Source organism: Herpailurus yagouaroundi, unplaced genomic scaffold (assembly GCF_014898765.1).
Source record: "Herpailurus yagouaroundi ecotype Mexico unplaced genomic scaffold, PumYag 160, whole genome shotgun sequence".
Lineage (NCBI taxonomy): Eukaryota > Metazoa > Chordata > Mammalia > Carnivora > Felidae > Herpailurus > Herpailurus yagouaroundi.
This window is the reverse complement of record NW_024412401.1, coordinates 47501672-47516108: the sequence shown is the minus strand read 5'-3', so window position 1 is coordinate 47516108 and position 14437 is coordinate 47501672. Positions and strand designations below refer to the sequence as shown.

The 14437-nt window shown below is 40.2% G+C and overlaps 1 protein-coding gene across 3 annotated transcripts in view; it reads left to right on the top strand.

Annotated features, from left to right (window-relative positions):
* GOLGA1 (golgin A1) overlaps positions 1-14437 on the top strand; it is a 56836-nt gene that overhangs the window by 3982 nt on the left and 38417 nt on the right. For 2 of the 3 annotated variants that reach the window (XR_005792708.1, XM_040482300.1), the window contains exons 4-10: positions 3774-3864; positions 5880-5954; positions 6891-6988; positions 8348-8380; positions 11327-11455; positions 11784-11953; positions 12433-12544. Coding sequence is in view for 2 of the 3 variants with exons in the window: in XM_040482300.1 (XP_040338234.1) it covers positions 3774-3864; positions 5880-5954; positions 6891-6988; positions 8348-8380; positions 11327-11455; positions 11784-11953; positions 12433-12544 (708 nt within the window). In the remaining variant the exon portion in view is untranslated. The remainder of the gene's footprint in view (positions 1-3773; positions 3865-5879; positions 5955-6890; positions 6989-8347; positions 8381-11326; positions 11456-11783; positions 11954-12432; positions 12545-14437) is intronic. The other variant, XM_040482301.1, reaches the window with a different exon arrangement.

Genomic DNA, 14437 nt, shown 5'->3' with positions numbered 1-14437 from the left:
ATTTTGATCTTCACTCCCTATCTCCAGGCCTGTGTATCCCACTGCATACATTTCTCCAACGAGATGTTTTTCCTCTAGTGTCTCAAATTCTTCTTTTTTTTTTTTTTTAAAGAGAGAGAGTGTATACATGTGGGGAAGGGGCAGAGGGAGAAAGAGAGAATCTCAAGCAGGCTCCATGGTCAGTGAGGCGCTCAACGCCATACTTGGTCCCACAACCCTGGGATCATGACCTGGGTCAAAATCAAGAATTGGACACTGAACCGACTGAGCCATCCAGGTGCCCCTAGTGTCTCAAACTCTAAAAAAAATTTTTTTTAATGTTTACTTCTTTTTTTGAGAGAGATAGACACAATGTGAGCAGGGGAGGGACAGAGAGAGTGACACAGAATTTGAAGCAGGCTCCAGGCCCTGAGGTGTCAGCCTGGAGGCCGACATGGAGCTGGAACTCTAGAACCACGGTATCATGACCTGAGCCAGAGTCCGTGGCTTAACCAACTGAGCCACCCAAGCGCCCCCTAGTGTCTCAAATTCTAAAACGAACCAAATCAAATTCGTTAACTCCATCTCCAGGTGTGCACTTCCATCCCCCAAGTCACCAGTATGAAATTTTGGAAGCATTTTAGACTCTTTCCTCCATTTCTTGGCGTCCAGTCAACAAATATTGTGGCTTCCGTCTTCTAAATGTCTCAAACTTTCTCTCTTGACTCCATTGCTAATAGTACATTTACTTCCATTTTATTTCAAGCTGTCTTTCTTTCTTGGAAAAATGCGGTAGCTTGTCTGGGCTCTTTGCCTCCAATAACTCCCCAATGCAAATGTGTTCATGTCTGTGCTTGTGTGTTCATGTCTGTCCAGCTCCTCAGTGGTTTTCCCATCACCTTCACGATGAAGTGCAAACTCATAGTGCAGTAGTAAACTTTCATGGTCTTGGCACAGCTTACCTGTCCACCATCCATGTTGAAATTGCTGCATTTCTGGAATGGACAACATTCCTTCATGCCTACAGATTTTTGCACTTGCTCTTTCCTCTCTCTGGAATGTCTCTTGTCTCTTCCTTTCACTCTTGAGTTCCTCTGACAGACTTGTGCATCTTTCAAAACTTTGCTTACATGTTACTTCCAGGAAGCCCCCTTGACCCAACCTGCCCTTATCACCCCCTCTACCCTTTATCCCTCCTAGCTGAGTTTAGTCCCTTCTCTCCTACTTACCTCTGTAATAGCACCTATTGCATTGTTGGTGATTTGCTTGTCTCTCAGTAAATTGGGAGCCTTATGAGGGGCAGTAGAGAGAAGCAGTTAGAAACTCAGGTCAGGGGGTGCCTGGGTGACTGACTCAGTTAAGTGTCTTGATCCCAGCTCTGGTCTTGATCTCAAGGTCATGAGTTCAGACCCCATGTTGGGCTTTGCACTGGACACGAAGCCTACTTTAAAAAAAAAAAAAAGGTCAGCTTAAGGAGTTAGACCTGGATTTGATTCCCAGCTGCATCGTTATTATGTGACTGTGACTTGAGGCAAGGTCCTATATTTTATTTCTGTGTCTTAGTTTCACATCTTTAGGAACTGTACCTGTCTTTATTAAAATGTATGTGTCGGGGTCCCCAAGGTTCACCCCTAGATTCAGTTATTTACTAGGAGGGCTCACAGGACTCTGCATGGTTTTACTCACTGCTGACATTTATTATAGTGAAAGGATACAAAGCATAATCAGCAAAAGGAAAAGGTGCGTGGGGCAAAGTCTGGAGAAAACCATGTGCAAACTTCTAAGAGTCCTCTCCCCCTATAGTTACATAGGACACACTTAATTCCCCCAGCAATGAGTTGTGACAGCACATGTAAAATATTGTCTTTTAGGGAAGCTCATTAGAGACTCAGTGCCCAGGGATTTTATTGGAGGCCCTTCACATAGGCACCTACTGCCAACCATTTACCAAAATTCCAGACTCCCAGAAGGAAAATGGGTGTTCGGCATAAACCATATTTTTTACACAAACACAGTTAGGTACAGTGAACCATTCTTGTCGGGTGGTGGGAACCCTTTTAAGTGTTAAGTTCCCATAGGCCAGTCCAGGGCCAGCCTTACAAGCAGACCTTGTTAAGGATTGTGATTGCAGGCCTGCAATGTTAGCTCTTATCTGCCTAGTGAATAAAACACTTAGCATAATGCCTGGCTCTTAACAGGCATTTCATAATAGTAGCTGCTTCAGCTGCTGCTGTTTTGGGTAGGGACTCTCTGTCTCACCTGTGTTCCCAATGCTTAGCACAATGCTGGGAATAGGATGTCTCACTAACAGTAATAATCATAATTTCTGCTACTAATAATAGGTGATATGTCTTAAAACTAATTATGTGCCAGTCTCTGTTTAGGGACTTGACAAGTTTTGATTTATTTAACCTTCATCAGAGCTCTGTGAGATTGATCCTGTTTGTGGTCATAGTTTACATACGAGGAAATCAGTGCACAGAGAAAGTGACTAATTGGCCCAGGTTCTTGTTTAATAAGGGTGAAGACGGGACTTTAACCCAGGCCTTCCACCTCCAGAGACTGCTATAAACTTTACCAGGTCTCAATCAATGTTGGATTGGGCAAGTGTCTAAATATTCTAAATAAATGGATATTTAAAGTGAATTTTTCAACCACCTTTAAAGTATAAGATGGGGAAACATGACTAAAGACTAGATGTTAGGTAATATTTTAAATTTTGTTAAGCATGATAATGGTACTGTGGTTATAAAGGAAAATGACCTTAAATTTTAGAAATGTTTTTGAAAGTATTTAGGATGAAATGTCATGTCTTATTTATAGTACCTCAGTAAAATAAAACTTAATGAAGGAAATATGGGGAAATTTTAGCAATTATTAAAGTAGGTGGAGAACATTCATGAAACCATTTTCCCTAGTCTTCTGTATTTTTAAAAATAAAAATGTTTACAATTGAAAGAAAAAAGTTACTTATTAGCAATAGTAAGCAGTATTCAAAGTAATAGGAATATTCACATATTTTAAAATAGATTGTTGGGGAAAATTGATGTCTCATTAATATATTGATTCTTGAATCCATACTACCTACTAAAGTTCTTGATGCATTTTAGGTAAAGATACTGAAACTTTTTTTTTTAATTTTTTTTTTTTAACGTTTATTTATTTTTGAGACAGAGAGAGACAGAGCATGAACAGGGGAGGGGCAGAGAGAGAGGGAGACACAGAATCCGAAACAGGCTCCAGGCTCTGAGCTGTCAGCACAGAGCCCGATGCGGGGCTCGAACTCACGGACTGTGAGATCATGACCTGAGCCGAAGTCGGACGCTTAACCGACTGAGCCACCCAGGCGCCCCTATACTGAAACTTTTTCAATGTCTGTGATCAGTTCTTTACCAGTCTTTGCTCCCTTGCTAAAGAACCTTCTCCATTTTATCCCAGGACTTTACCTTGGAAAAAATAAAGTGATTTTCTTTTTTATCACTGAAAATATATTCTTTGTATTTTATGTACTTGGTGTGATATGACCACAATGGATTTGTTTATCACTGCTTATTGCAGTACCGCATACACACACACAAACATAATCTATCTGTTTAGCATCTATCTCCTTCTAGTGTTGCTTCTTCTTTACAAGTAGATAGACTAGGGCCCAGGTACGTTAAGAGGCTCTTCAATGATCACAAAGTATAACCAAAGCTAACATAAGACTTACTGCTTTCTGGTTCAGTACTGGGGTCTCACACTGCAGAAAACCCAAGTATGAATATGACCTCTTCTTGTGTCAATTTCAACAGGCTTCCGATGGAAGCAGCTCCAGAGAAGATCTTTCATCTCAGCTTTTGAGAAGAAATGAACAGATACGGAAATTGGAAGCCAGACTTTCTGGTATGTCAGAGAACTCATAAAAAGCAAGCAAAGAAAACTTGCCTTGGTTAACTCTTTATTTTTATAAAATAGCCATGTAGTATAACCTTATAGTTATGTTGAAATATTTTCATATATTTCTTAGTCACATTGGAGCAATTTGTACCCTTTTTGTTCCCTCCTTTTATTAGTGTACCGAATAGTGTAAATTCAAAACTGAGTTTTAAAGTTAAAAAAAAAAAAAAAACAAACCCAACAACTTAGGTTTTTCTGCTCCTGAGGTTTCTAGCCATGGATATCAAAGGTGTTAAAAGTGTATATAGACTAGCTATGACCATCTTTTACCCGTTAGCATAGCCTACTTTCAGATGGAGAGGGGTAGGGAATAGTATTTATAGGGAATGGCCAATAGGTGGATTCTTCAGCACCAAAGAAGGTTTGGTGCTATGTGGTCACTTGCTACAGCTACATATCACCTGTGTAAATGTCATTCTGGGTCTTTAGGCCACTTTTCAATGATATTCAACACCTGTATAGAAGCTGTAACTCTCATTATGTCTTCTGTGTGCAGTTTACAGTTAACACAACTTCCGTCATATCCTTGCCTGACAGGGCATGTTTGTGATAGAGTTGTGAGTTCTTATTTTGGTTTCTGCCAGTGGATACATTTTGAAAGTTTCATCCTGTGAAGTGGTCAATGGCTTCTGTGTTTCTTTTTGTCCCTTGGCCTTATCCACATTTTTTTGGAGTGAAAGCAGTAGACTACAGAATTCACCAAATCGTATGTGAAGTATTTGTGTGTGTGAGTTACCAAAGGTCCGTAGCACAGCTCCCAGCTCCCAGTTGATCCATTATCTCATTTTGTCCTCACTGTAGCCTTATTAGGCTGAACGAGGTTAAGGTCACACAAGTAATAGTAGGTGGTAGAGCTGAGATCCAGACCCAGATTTGCTTGCTAGAGTCCATGCTCTTAACTACAGTCTTCCTTAAATTCGGTTGTGACCATCCTGTTATGCGTGCCTGTAAGTAGTATCAGTAACAGAGGTGAAATAACGTCACATTTGCTTAATGTTGGGGAGAAAGCTGTAAAATACCATGTGCCTTCCCTAATATAGAAGGAAGAATGGTTTAGGCTTGACTTAAGTTAGAGGAGGGACAGGGAAGAGAACGGACACTTAGCCCAGTTATGTCCCGAGTATTTTCCTCCGGGTTAAGTATGAATAACAAGGACAACAACATAGCAGCTACCTTTTATTGAGCACTGTGTATCAAGTGGTTCTGGCATGGAAAAATACCTAGTTTATTATCTAATTAAGACATCTAAAACACTTTGTTTATTAAGTGCATTTGAAGCAGGCACAATTAATATCATTTGATAAGTAAAGAAACTAATACTTAAGACCAATAATTTGCTTAAGGTCTCAGCTAAGGACTGACAGAGTTGGGATTTGAACTAAAGCTTGCCTACTTTTCCACTATTCCATACTATCTTCTTTGGCCACCCAGGTAATTAATTCTGACTTTCACCTTTAATATGGCATAGGAAGCTCAGTTTCTGTGTAGAAAAGAAGCTGACTTTTCTAGAGAATTAAGTACTTTCATGGTAAAGACCATACCGTGTAAGGTGTTTGCTATCGCCCTAACCATTGTTACTCAGTTGTATGGACTGTGAGCTAGTGAGTTTCCTTTGACCTCTCCTATTGCGAATACTGGAAGGGGAAATGAAAACTGAGACTGGAAATTAAATAATGAGCAGAGCATTTCTGATGACCAGTCCAGGCCCAGTTCTTGTTCCCTATCCAGGCTGAACAAATCTGCCTGTTTGTACGCACCATTAACACCGTGGATAGTTTGTACTATACCTGTTTGCCTGTGTTGTTCATTGTTAATGGGAGGCTGTCTGCCTAGCTTTCCTTAACAGCAATGGTTTTCAGGTTGAGAAAATCATCATCATTTTCACTCATTTTTTTGTTTAATTAACTTCCTTTCCTGATGTTTGTCCATTCCTGGTATGTGCGTCACCCTCCTCACCCAAGACTATGCTGAACAGGTCCGAAACTTGCAGAAGATAAAAGAGAAGCTTGAAATTGCGTTAGAAAAACACCAGGATTGTACGTATTTTTTTCCTGCTTTTTTTTCAATCTTCTTAGGGTTTATATATTTTTTTAAATGAAACAGTAGCGTATGGATAAGTTTGTCCTTCATCATAACTCCAATCTTTGTAAGTGTACTTCTTAATCAGGTTGATATAACATTTGTCTGATATGTATAAACATATAGTTCCTATTTATGTTACATGATGGGCATGCTTCTTAGGAGAAGGTCATCGTGTGTATCAGCTTGTCTTCATCCAGCATATTGGCTGCCCTTTGATTTTAGTAAAATAGTGTGCCTGGCCCTTCGGCCTAGATTAGGAGACTGGTTTGAGCTGTAGCTTCATGCTGCTGCATTCAGTAATGGGGGGATATCTTAAGCTGTCATCACTCCTCCAACAATGGTACATATTGTTTAGTCTATCCTAACTTATATGTTCTCCTTTGGATTCAAGCCAAGAAAGATGCTAACAGAAATAGAAAGTTATTTTCTGTTGATATACTATATACTAAAAAATTTTTAAAGGAAAACAAAGTGAAAGAAGGTTTTCTTCGTTTTGCTAAGTTTTTTAATTCTGAGAAAGTGGGAGTAATCAGCACTTAGCAAAGGCATTATTGTTTTCTGGCAACCTACTCAAATCATGTTCTGTCATTGTGCCATTGAAAAAGTTACCTTTTGGCATCTTCCTAAATGTATATATGTGCTTATTACAAAAACAAAACAATAGAAAGCAAATAATAATAATAATAATAATAATAATGATGCCAGCAACAAAAACAACTGTGGTCCAAAAGATTCTGGGAAAGTTGAGATGGATCAGGTTTTTCCCAGTCTCGTTATTCACTTACGTGACCTAGATCTTTTTTGTTAGGTGACAATTGTAATCACTGGGCTATTTGTCATGCCGTTTCTGAAATATTTCCATATCTCAAATAGAGCCTCTTTGTTAACAGCTTCCATGAGGAAATTTCAAGAGCAGAATGAGACATTCCAAGCCAACAGAGCCAAAATGGCAGAAGGACTGGCTTTGGCATTAGCCAGAAAGGACCAGGTATTTTATACGTGACGCCCAAGACCGGTGGAAAGATTTCACTTCGTGACATGATTTCAAAAATCATGAAATAAACCTGGTAGAAAATATTTATAGTCTAGGAGAGAAGTTGTAATCATGAAATGCATCCGGAATGTGAGAATGCATCCAGAATATCATTCTATCATTCTGTGTAGCTTTGTAAAAGGGAGAGGGAAATCATGTGTCCTAATCTGGTGGCATATCCCAAGAGAAGGAAAACGGTCTCTGTCCTCTAAAAACCTGTCTCAAAGCCTAGTCCCCAAATATGATAAATCGTGGAAAATGCTATCAAGCTAGCCAGCTTCTATGATGTACATAGTTCTTAACAACCTCTCTTCCCCAGTTTCTTCAACCCCAGTGAGCTAGACAGAAAAGAACTCCTGTAATCTCACTAGAACCATTCATTGACAGAGGCTGGAATAAGAAAGGAAAATAGTACTATTACTAACTGTTACAATAATTATGAAGAGTATTTCATTTAGTGGCATTTTAAGATAAACATCAAGATATTATGATAATCTTGATTTATTAAGACAGGGTCAATTTATGATGTTTCACTTAAGAAAATATATAATTCATCTACAGTAGGTGGGTGGTTGGCTTGTTGGTTGGTTTTAAAGTGAGTATCCATCATCTGGGACATTTGCTAGCCAGAAAAAGACCTCATTCCCAATACTTAGTGGATAACTATGGTATGAATGTATATAAATGAAGAAATCATCTAAAATTGGTGGATTCTGATTGTAGACAGTTGAAATATGGCTTTTTATACAAATGGTGATTTTTACTCCTGTTCTCTGATTTGTGAATAAGGGGCATAATCCTTTTACCTTTAACTTATGCCTTATACCAAACACCATAAAACATACTGGTAAAATCAAGATAAGAAGGAAAATAATGATTAGGGGCTGGTGAAGACCGTCCCCCTCAACTTCAGTAAATTAATTTCTAAACATCAGTTATAGAGTTACCAACTCAGCTGGTCCCAGCTACCCACTCCCAAGAAATAATAACAATACTCATGGAAAAACACGTGGGAATAAACTGAAAAGCTGCATCAGAACACCACATTACAGCTTTGTTTGGTGCTCTACTTAGTAAAAATCTGCAGGCTTGTATTTGTGTTCTAGAATTTTTTATAAAATTCATTTTCTTCTCCTTTTAGGACTCTTGGCTTTCTTAAAGTAAGCCAACTTTATGGGACTTTTTTTTAATTTGCTGTTTTGGTTGGTTGCTTGCTTGTTTTTCAGGGGGAATTAGGTGGTTTTGCTTTCTGAAAAATCTTTGTTACTGATAGTCTTCTCTGGAAACTGTACTTTTTTTGTTGTTTTGTTTTAGGAATGGTCAGAAAAAATGGATCAGCTTGAAAAGGTTAGTTCATCTTTTATTTTTGTCTCACTATGAATGTTGGCTTCTTGGGGCTTAGAAAATGGTTTCTCCAGTACCCAGTGTACAGATTGCTCTACCACCTCTTGGACTCAAGGTCCTGGATAATTAGACACTAACTTGAAAGGCTCATGCATTCTCCTTTCTGGATGGGCATGCTGGATATCTTTTGTTTTCCCCTCGCAATATCCGCTCCACCCCTCTCTTACCTTTCTCTGTGTACCTGAAGGCTGTTAGAAACTGCATCAGCAGGGCTTCTTTGCCCTCTGGCTTCCGATTGGGTTCTGCCAGTGGGGCACTCCAAAAGACCGACGGGCAGAAGAAGAGTGTGGTCGGAAGGCTTTTATTCCTCCAGCCTTCTCCATGTGGGATCCATCCAGGTTGGTTGCATCCCATGACCAAAGGTCACAGCTTCAGTTGCATATCCCGGGGTCTCTTGGAATCTCCTCGTCCCTTTGCCCCTTCATGCCCAACTGTTACTAGCGCATTATCTCTTTGGGTTTTCTTATCCCACCCACAGCTTTGAAAAGTCCCTTTATTAAACTCCTCTCAAAATACTCCATTTGCGACTGCCATCTGTTTCCGACTGGGGCCCTAATTGGCACTGTGGTAACATTAGGAATTCTTTTTGAAGAGGCAATGAGAAGGAGGGCATTTTTCAAGGCTCAGCGTTAAGTAGATAAGAGCATTTCTTGACTAAACACGATGAGGAAAATTGATTACTTTAGCACCATAGCTTGTGTAACACTGTGTAGGTGCTTAACGTAATGTATTCCTGGCTCCCAGACATGAACAGGAAGATGAAGCTTCAAGCCTACAGTTAGAAAAACATTTTAATTTCAAAATCAGCCCCCTCAGCCCAAATTATATGCCGCTACCTAATTCGCTTTTTTGTTTTCATCGAATACTCCTAAGTTACTCTTCGTGGTAGAAAAATTATTTCTTAGACTGATTGATTCAGTTGCACAATATATTTACTGTTTATTTTATTAAACAGGTGAGTTTTGTTGTTGCTACATTCTCGGGAGAAAACACCAAGTTAAACCAGCAATTCCGTGTGTCTGTTCTGTAGAAATCTGATTATCAAGCTATCAGTTAAAAAATGCTTGACCAGAATGCCTGGGTGGCTCAGTCAGTTAAGCTTCCGACTTGGGCTCAGGTCATGATCTCACAGTTCATGGGTTTGAGCCCCGAGTTAGGCTCTGTGCTGACAGCTCAGAGCCTGGAGCCTGCTTCAGATTCTGTCTCCCTCCCTCTACCCCTCCCCCTTCTCACACTCTGTCTCTTTCTCAAAAATATATATTAAAAAAAAATCTGAATGTGGTATGAATGATAGTCTTCTTAAATATGGAGGTATGGGTTAGGTTCAAGTGTTCTAAACTCCAAAGATTGTAGCAATTGAAATTCTCATTGATTTCTTTTTAAATTATGGTACAGGGAGATACATGTAGGACTGAACTAAATAAAACCTACTTCCGCTCACTGGGGCGAGCCCCTACCCCCACTACTCCCCCGCCCAAGGAGGGATTGAGAAATATTTTAGACCCAGAAAGAGCAATGAGACATCTATGTAGGTCTTTGAAGCCTGTAATTTTTGGAAATGTTATTTTTAGACTGTTTTGATTTCTTTTCAATCAGGAATTGGAAACTGCAGCGGCAGGGTTTGTCCTTAAGAGAATCTATCTTGGGAAGCGGTTATTTAGTAGATTGTAACCTGCTGACACCAGTCACAGTCATGTCTAACTTTTGTTGATGTCCTAACTGAAATTGCTGACTGATACCAGTTCTACTTAAATGCATCTCATTTTTTCAGAGTATTCAGCCTTACTCTATGGTGATTCACACCATTCAGCGAGTTCACTATGTCACTTGAAAATAGATGTGTAACATGGATATCTGTAATTTCTTTTTTTTTTTTTTATTTTGTTAACGTTTTTTTTTTTGAGACAGAGAGAGAGACAGAGCATGAACGGGAGAGGGTCAGAGAGAGAGGGAGACACAGAATCTGAAACAGGCTCCAGGCTCTGAGCTGTCAGCACACAGCCCGACACGGGGATCGAACTCATGGACCGAGAGATCATGACCTGAACCGAAGTCGGACGCTTAACCGACTAAGCCACCCAGGTGCCCCTCTGTAATTCCTGATCAAACTTAAGAACTTTAAAGTGTTAAGTAATGGTTCCTCTTGTTCCCTTTATTCACAGGTGTCATTTAAAACATTTGTTTTTGGGGGGCACCTGGCTGGCTTAGAGCGTGTAACTCTGGATCTCAGGGTCATGAGTTTGAGCCCCATACTGGCTGTAAAGTTTACTTAAAAAAAGAAGAAGAATTTTTTTTTTAAAAACATATTTATTGGGGCGCCTGGGTGGCGCAGTCGGTTGAGCATCCGACTTCAGCCAGGTCATGATCTCGCGGTCCGTAAGTTTGAGCCCCGAGTCGGGCTCTGGGCTGATGGCTCAGAGCCTGGAGCCTGTTTCCGATTCTGTGTCTCCCTCTCTCTCTGCCCCTCCCCCGTTCATGCTCTGTCTCTCTCTGTCCCAAAAACAAATAAACGTTGAAAAAAGAATTTTTTTTTAAAACATATTTATTTTTAACTTAAATTTGTAGATAAGGCCATTTTGGTCCTATCACTGTAAAGCTTACCATTATCTAAAATTGTCTACTGACAAGAGATTTTTTTAATGGTGTTTATTTATTAAGGATTTTGCTGGGGGTACTTGGCCGGCTCAGTCGGAGGAGGGTGTGACTCTTTATCTCGGAGTCACAAGTTTAAGCTCCATGTTGGGTATAGAGAATACTTAAAATCTTAGGGGGAAAAAATCTCCCGAATAAAAATAAAAACACTGTGTAGATTAAAAAAAAAATCTGCTTATATAATATGGATTTCTGGTGTCTTAATTGCCTGAGATGATGTCTTCTTCCTCTAAATAGGAGAAAAGGTTTCTGACAGCTCAATTACAGGAAATGAAGAACCAGAGTTTGAATCTTTTCCAAAGGAGGGATGAAATGGATGAATTAGAGGGATTCCAGCAGCAGGAACTAAGTAAAGTAAAGCACATGGTACGCATTTTTGTTTTCATAGCTAAATACTGAATAGATGATTAATTACTCTGGTTTTACTAGTCCTCACTCTCTAATGACTGAGAAACATACCCTAGTAGTCTTTGATATTAATCATAGTTGTATGTTTTTCAATTTATTATAATGGGAAGGTTCTGTTTGAAATGCGTTCCCTTTCTCTTTCTTTTTTTACTACTGGGCATTTAAGTCCCCTTATAAGCTCACAAAAATGTTATAAAAGTTTGGCTTGTTGATCCCTATTTTTAAAAATATGTCTTAGTAGTATTTCTTCGTAGTGGCCTAATGAAACTTTATATCTTTGTATCAGCTTTTAAAAAAAGAGGAAAGTCTGGGGAAAATGGAGAAAGAGTTGGAGGCGCGAACCAGAGAACTTACTCACATCCAGGAAGAGTTGATGGCCTCCAATCAGATGTCTTCAGACTTAAGCCAGAAGCTAGAAGAATTGCAGAGACGCTACTCAGCGCTGGAAGAACAGAGGTTCTTGCTTGGTCTGTGGGGCCCATGGGAAGCGGTGTTAGTGTAGCTCTGGCTATAGCTCGCCTGCCTTTCCCCACTGTTCATTGCAACACTTTCTGATCTCAGTTCTGGCAAAGGCTTCTGGATTGTCCTTACCAGCCCAGGGCTCAGGACCCTCTACCTCCCCCACCCTAAACCTTTATTCCCCTTCACCTGCCTAAGCTCAGCTTCCAAGCCTACCAAGCAATTAAGTATGTTTTTGTTTCTAAGCTATTGAGTAACCAAAGGCAGACTGGGATTTTTTGCTTAAACCTGGGTGGGATTTTTCTCTTTGGGCTTCTACTTCAGAAAGAGCCAAGGAGTCTTCTCCATTGATAATCTTCACGTGGCTAACGTTTGCAGCCCTGACATATAAAAAGCCATCTGTATTTTTCCTGTCAGAAAGTGTCCTTTAGATGAGATTTCCAAATGTGTTTATTGTCTGCTTTCTTTCAATGAAGGGATCATGTGACAGCTTCAAAAACAGGTGCAGAAAATAAGATCGCAGCCCTGGAGCAAAAGGAACAAGAGCTCCAAGTATCCATTCAGCAGCTTTCCATGGATTTGCAGAAGGTAAGTAGAGTACTAGGAGCGGATCCAGGATTCATGAATGGGGTAGAAACTAAATCTGTCAGAAATTTCAGTCTCAGGGTGGCAGCTGAAACTTCTATTTCTCATGCTGTCTGCACTGCCCTACTTCCTGGTCTAGCCAGGGTACATTCCCATGTAAGTGGCCACATGGCTGAACAAAGGTTGCTTAACAGAAGAGGTCAGTATTGTACTGGCAGGAATTCTCAAAGCACACGATTTGATCTGCTCACATTTGTTCTAAAGTACTACATGGTGGGCCTCAAGCATAAGAAGATGCAACCATCATGGATGATGGGGCCTAATGCAGTTTGTTCAGAATGATAGTCATTACACTTCATTTGTTCATTTGGCCAACATTTATTGCCTTCCTATTACAGGCGTGTGCTAAGCTTGAGACTATAAAGAAGAAGAATAAAAAATATTATTATTGACTATAGAGTAGTGTTTCTCAGTGGTATGTTTCTTCTCATCATTTTGAATAGAATAATTGTATTGTATGATTGTCCCTTGCATTGCAGGACATTTAGCTTTCTGGCCCCTGGGTTCTTAATGCCAGCAGCATCCTTCAGGCATTGACAATCCAGCCCTTCCCATCATATGACAGAACATCCCCTGGCAGGTGGTACCACAGACTCTACCCTCATCCCTTGAGAACTGCTAATCTCAAGTGCAACAAAGACTTAACAGCATCTATTTGTGTAAATAGGAGTCTTCGCATACCTACAGGTACCCAAATGGAACCTGAGAGAGGTTATATACTTTGTTCAAGAATTTAAAACTAAGTCACGATAAGTGACAAAGCTGGATTCTAACCCAAGTCTTACTCCAAAACTCATGCTTGTGCTACTGGACTTTGTTGCCTCACCCGGTAAACAGACCTTACATAAATGAATGAGTGTGATATAAGGTCTCTACCCTCAGTGAACTGAAAATCTAGAGACTTCGTGTTTTCTCTCAGGAACTTACAGTTTCATTATAGAACTCAAACCTCCTGTGACCACAAGAAAAGAAATTCTCAACTCAGCAAGTCCCAAATAAGTGACATAGGTTTTCCATTGCAAAAGATAGGCCATAGGGAGAGTATGTTTCCAGCACAGGAGTCAAGGAACTCTTCCTGGAGGAACTGGAATTTCAAAGATGGGTAGTACAGCAGGAGGCAGAGAAAGCAGAAGGGCACAGAATATATGGCAGTACCGGAGATAACACACACATTTTGGGACTCAAGAGACACTTTGATATCAATTAGAACCATCTGTCCATTTCAGGGGCGGCTGGGTGGCTCAGTTGGTTGAGCGTCCGACTTCGGCTAAGGTCGTGATCTCACATTGAGCTTAGGTGCCACATCGGGCTCTGTGCTGACAGCTTGGAGACTGGAGCCTGCTTAGGATTTTGCATCTCTCTGCTCCTCCCCCACTTGCACTGTCCCCCTCTCTCTCTCCCTCTCTCTCTCTCTCTCAAAAATAAACAAACATTGAAAAAAATCCATCCATTTCATAATTGGAAAAACTAATTTTTTAGATTGTGGTTATACGAATAAGTTCTCTCGTTCATTCTAAAAATATGATTTGAGCCTTACTGTGTGCCAGGTTCAGTGCTCTGTGCTGAGTGTTAGAAACAGTGTGATGAACAGGGGCGCCTGACTGGCTCAGTCAGTGGAATGTGTGGCTCTTGATCTCAGGTTGTGGGTTCAAGCCACACGGTGGGTGTAGAGATTACTTAAAAATAAAATCTTTAAAAAAAGAAACACCGTGGTGAGCAAGACAGATACCGCACTTGCCTTTGTGGAACTTCTAGTCTAGAGGGGAAGTCAGATGTTAATCGGTAATATATACATAAATATATAATTACAAACCCTGATGCATGCAGTGAAGCAAA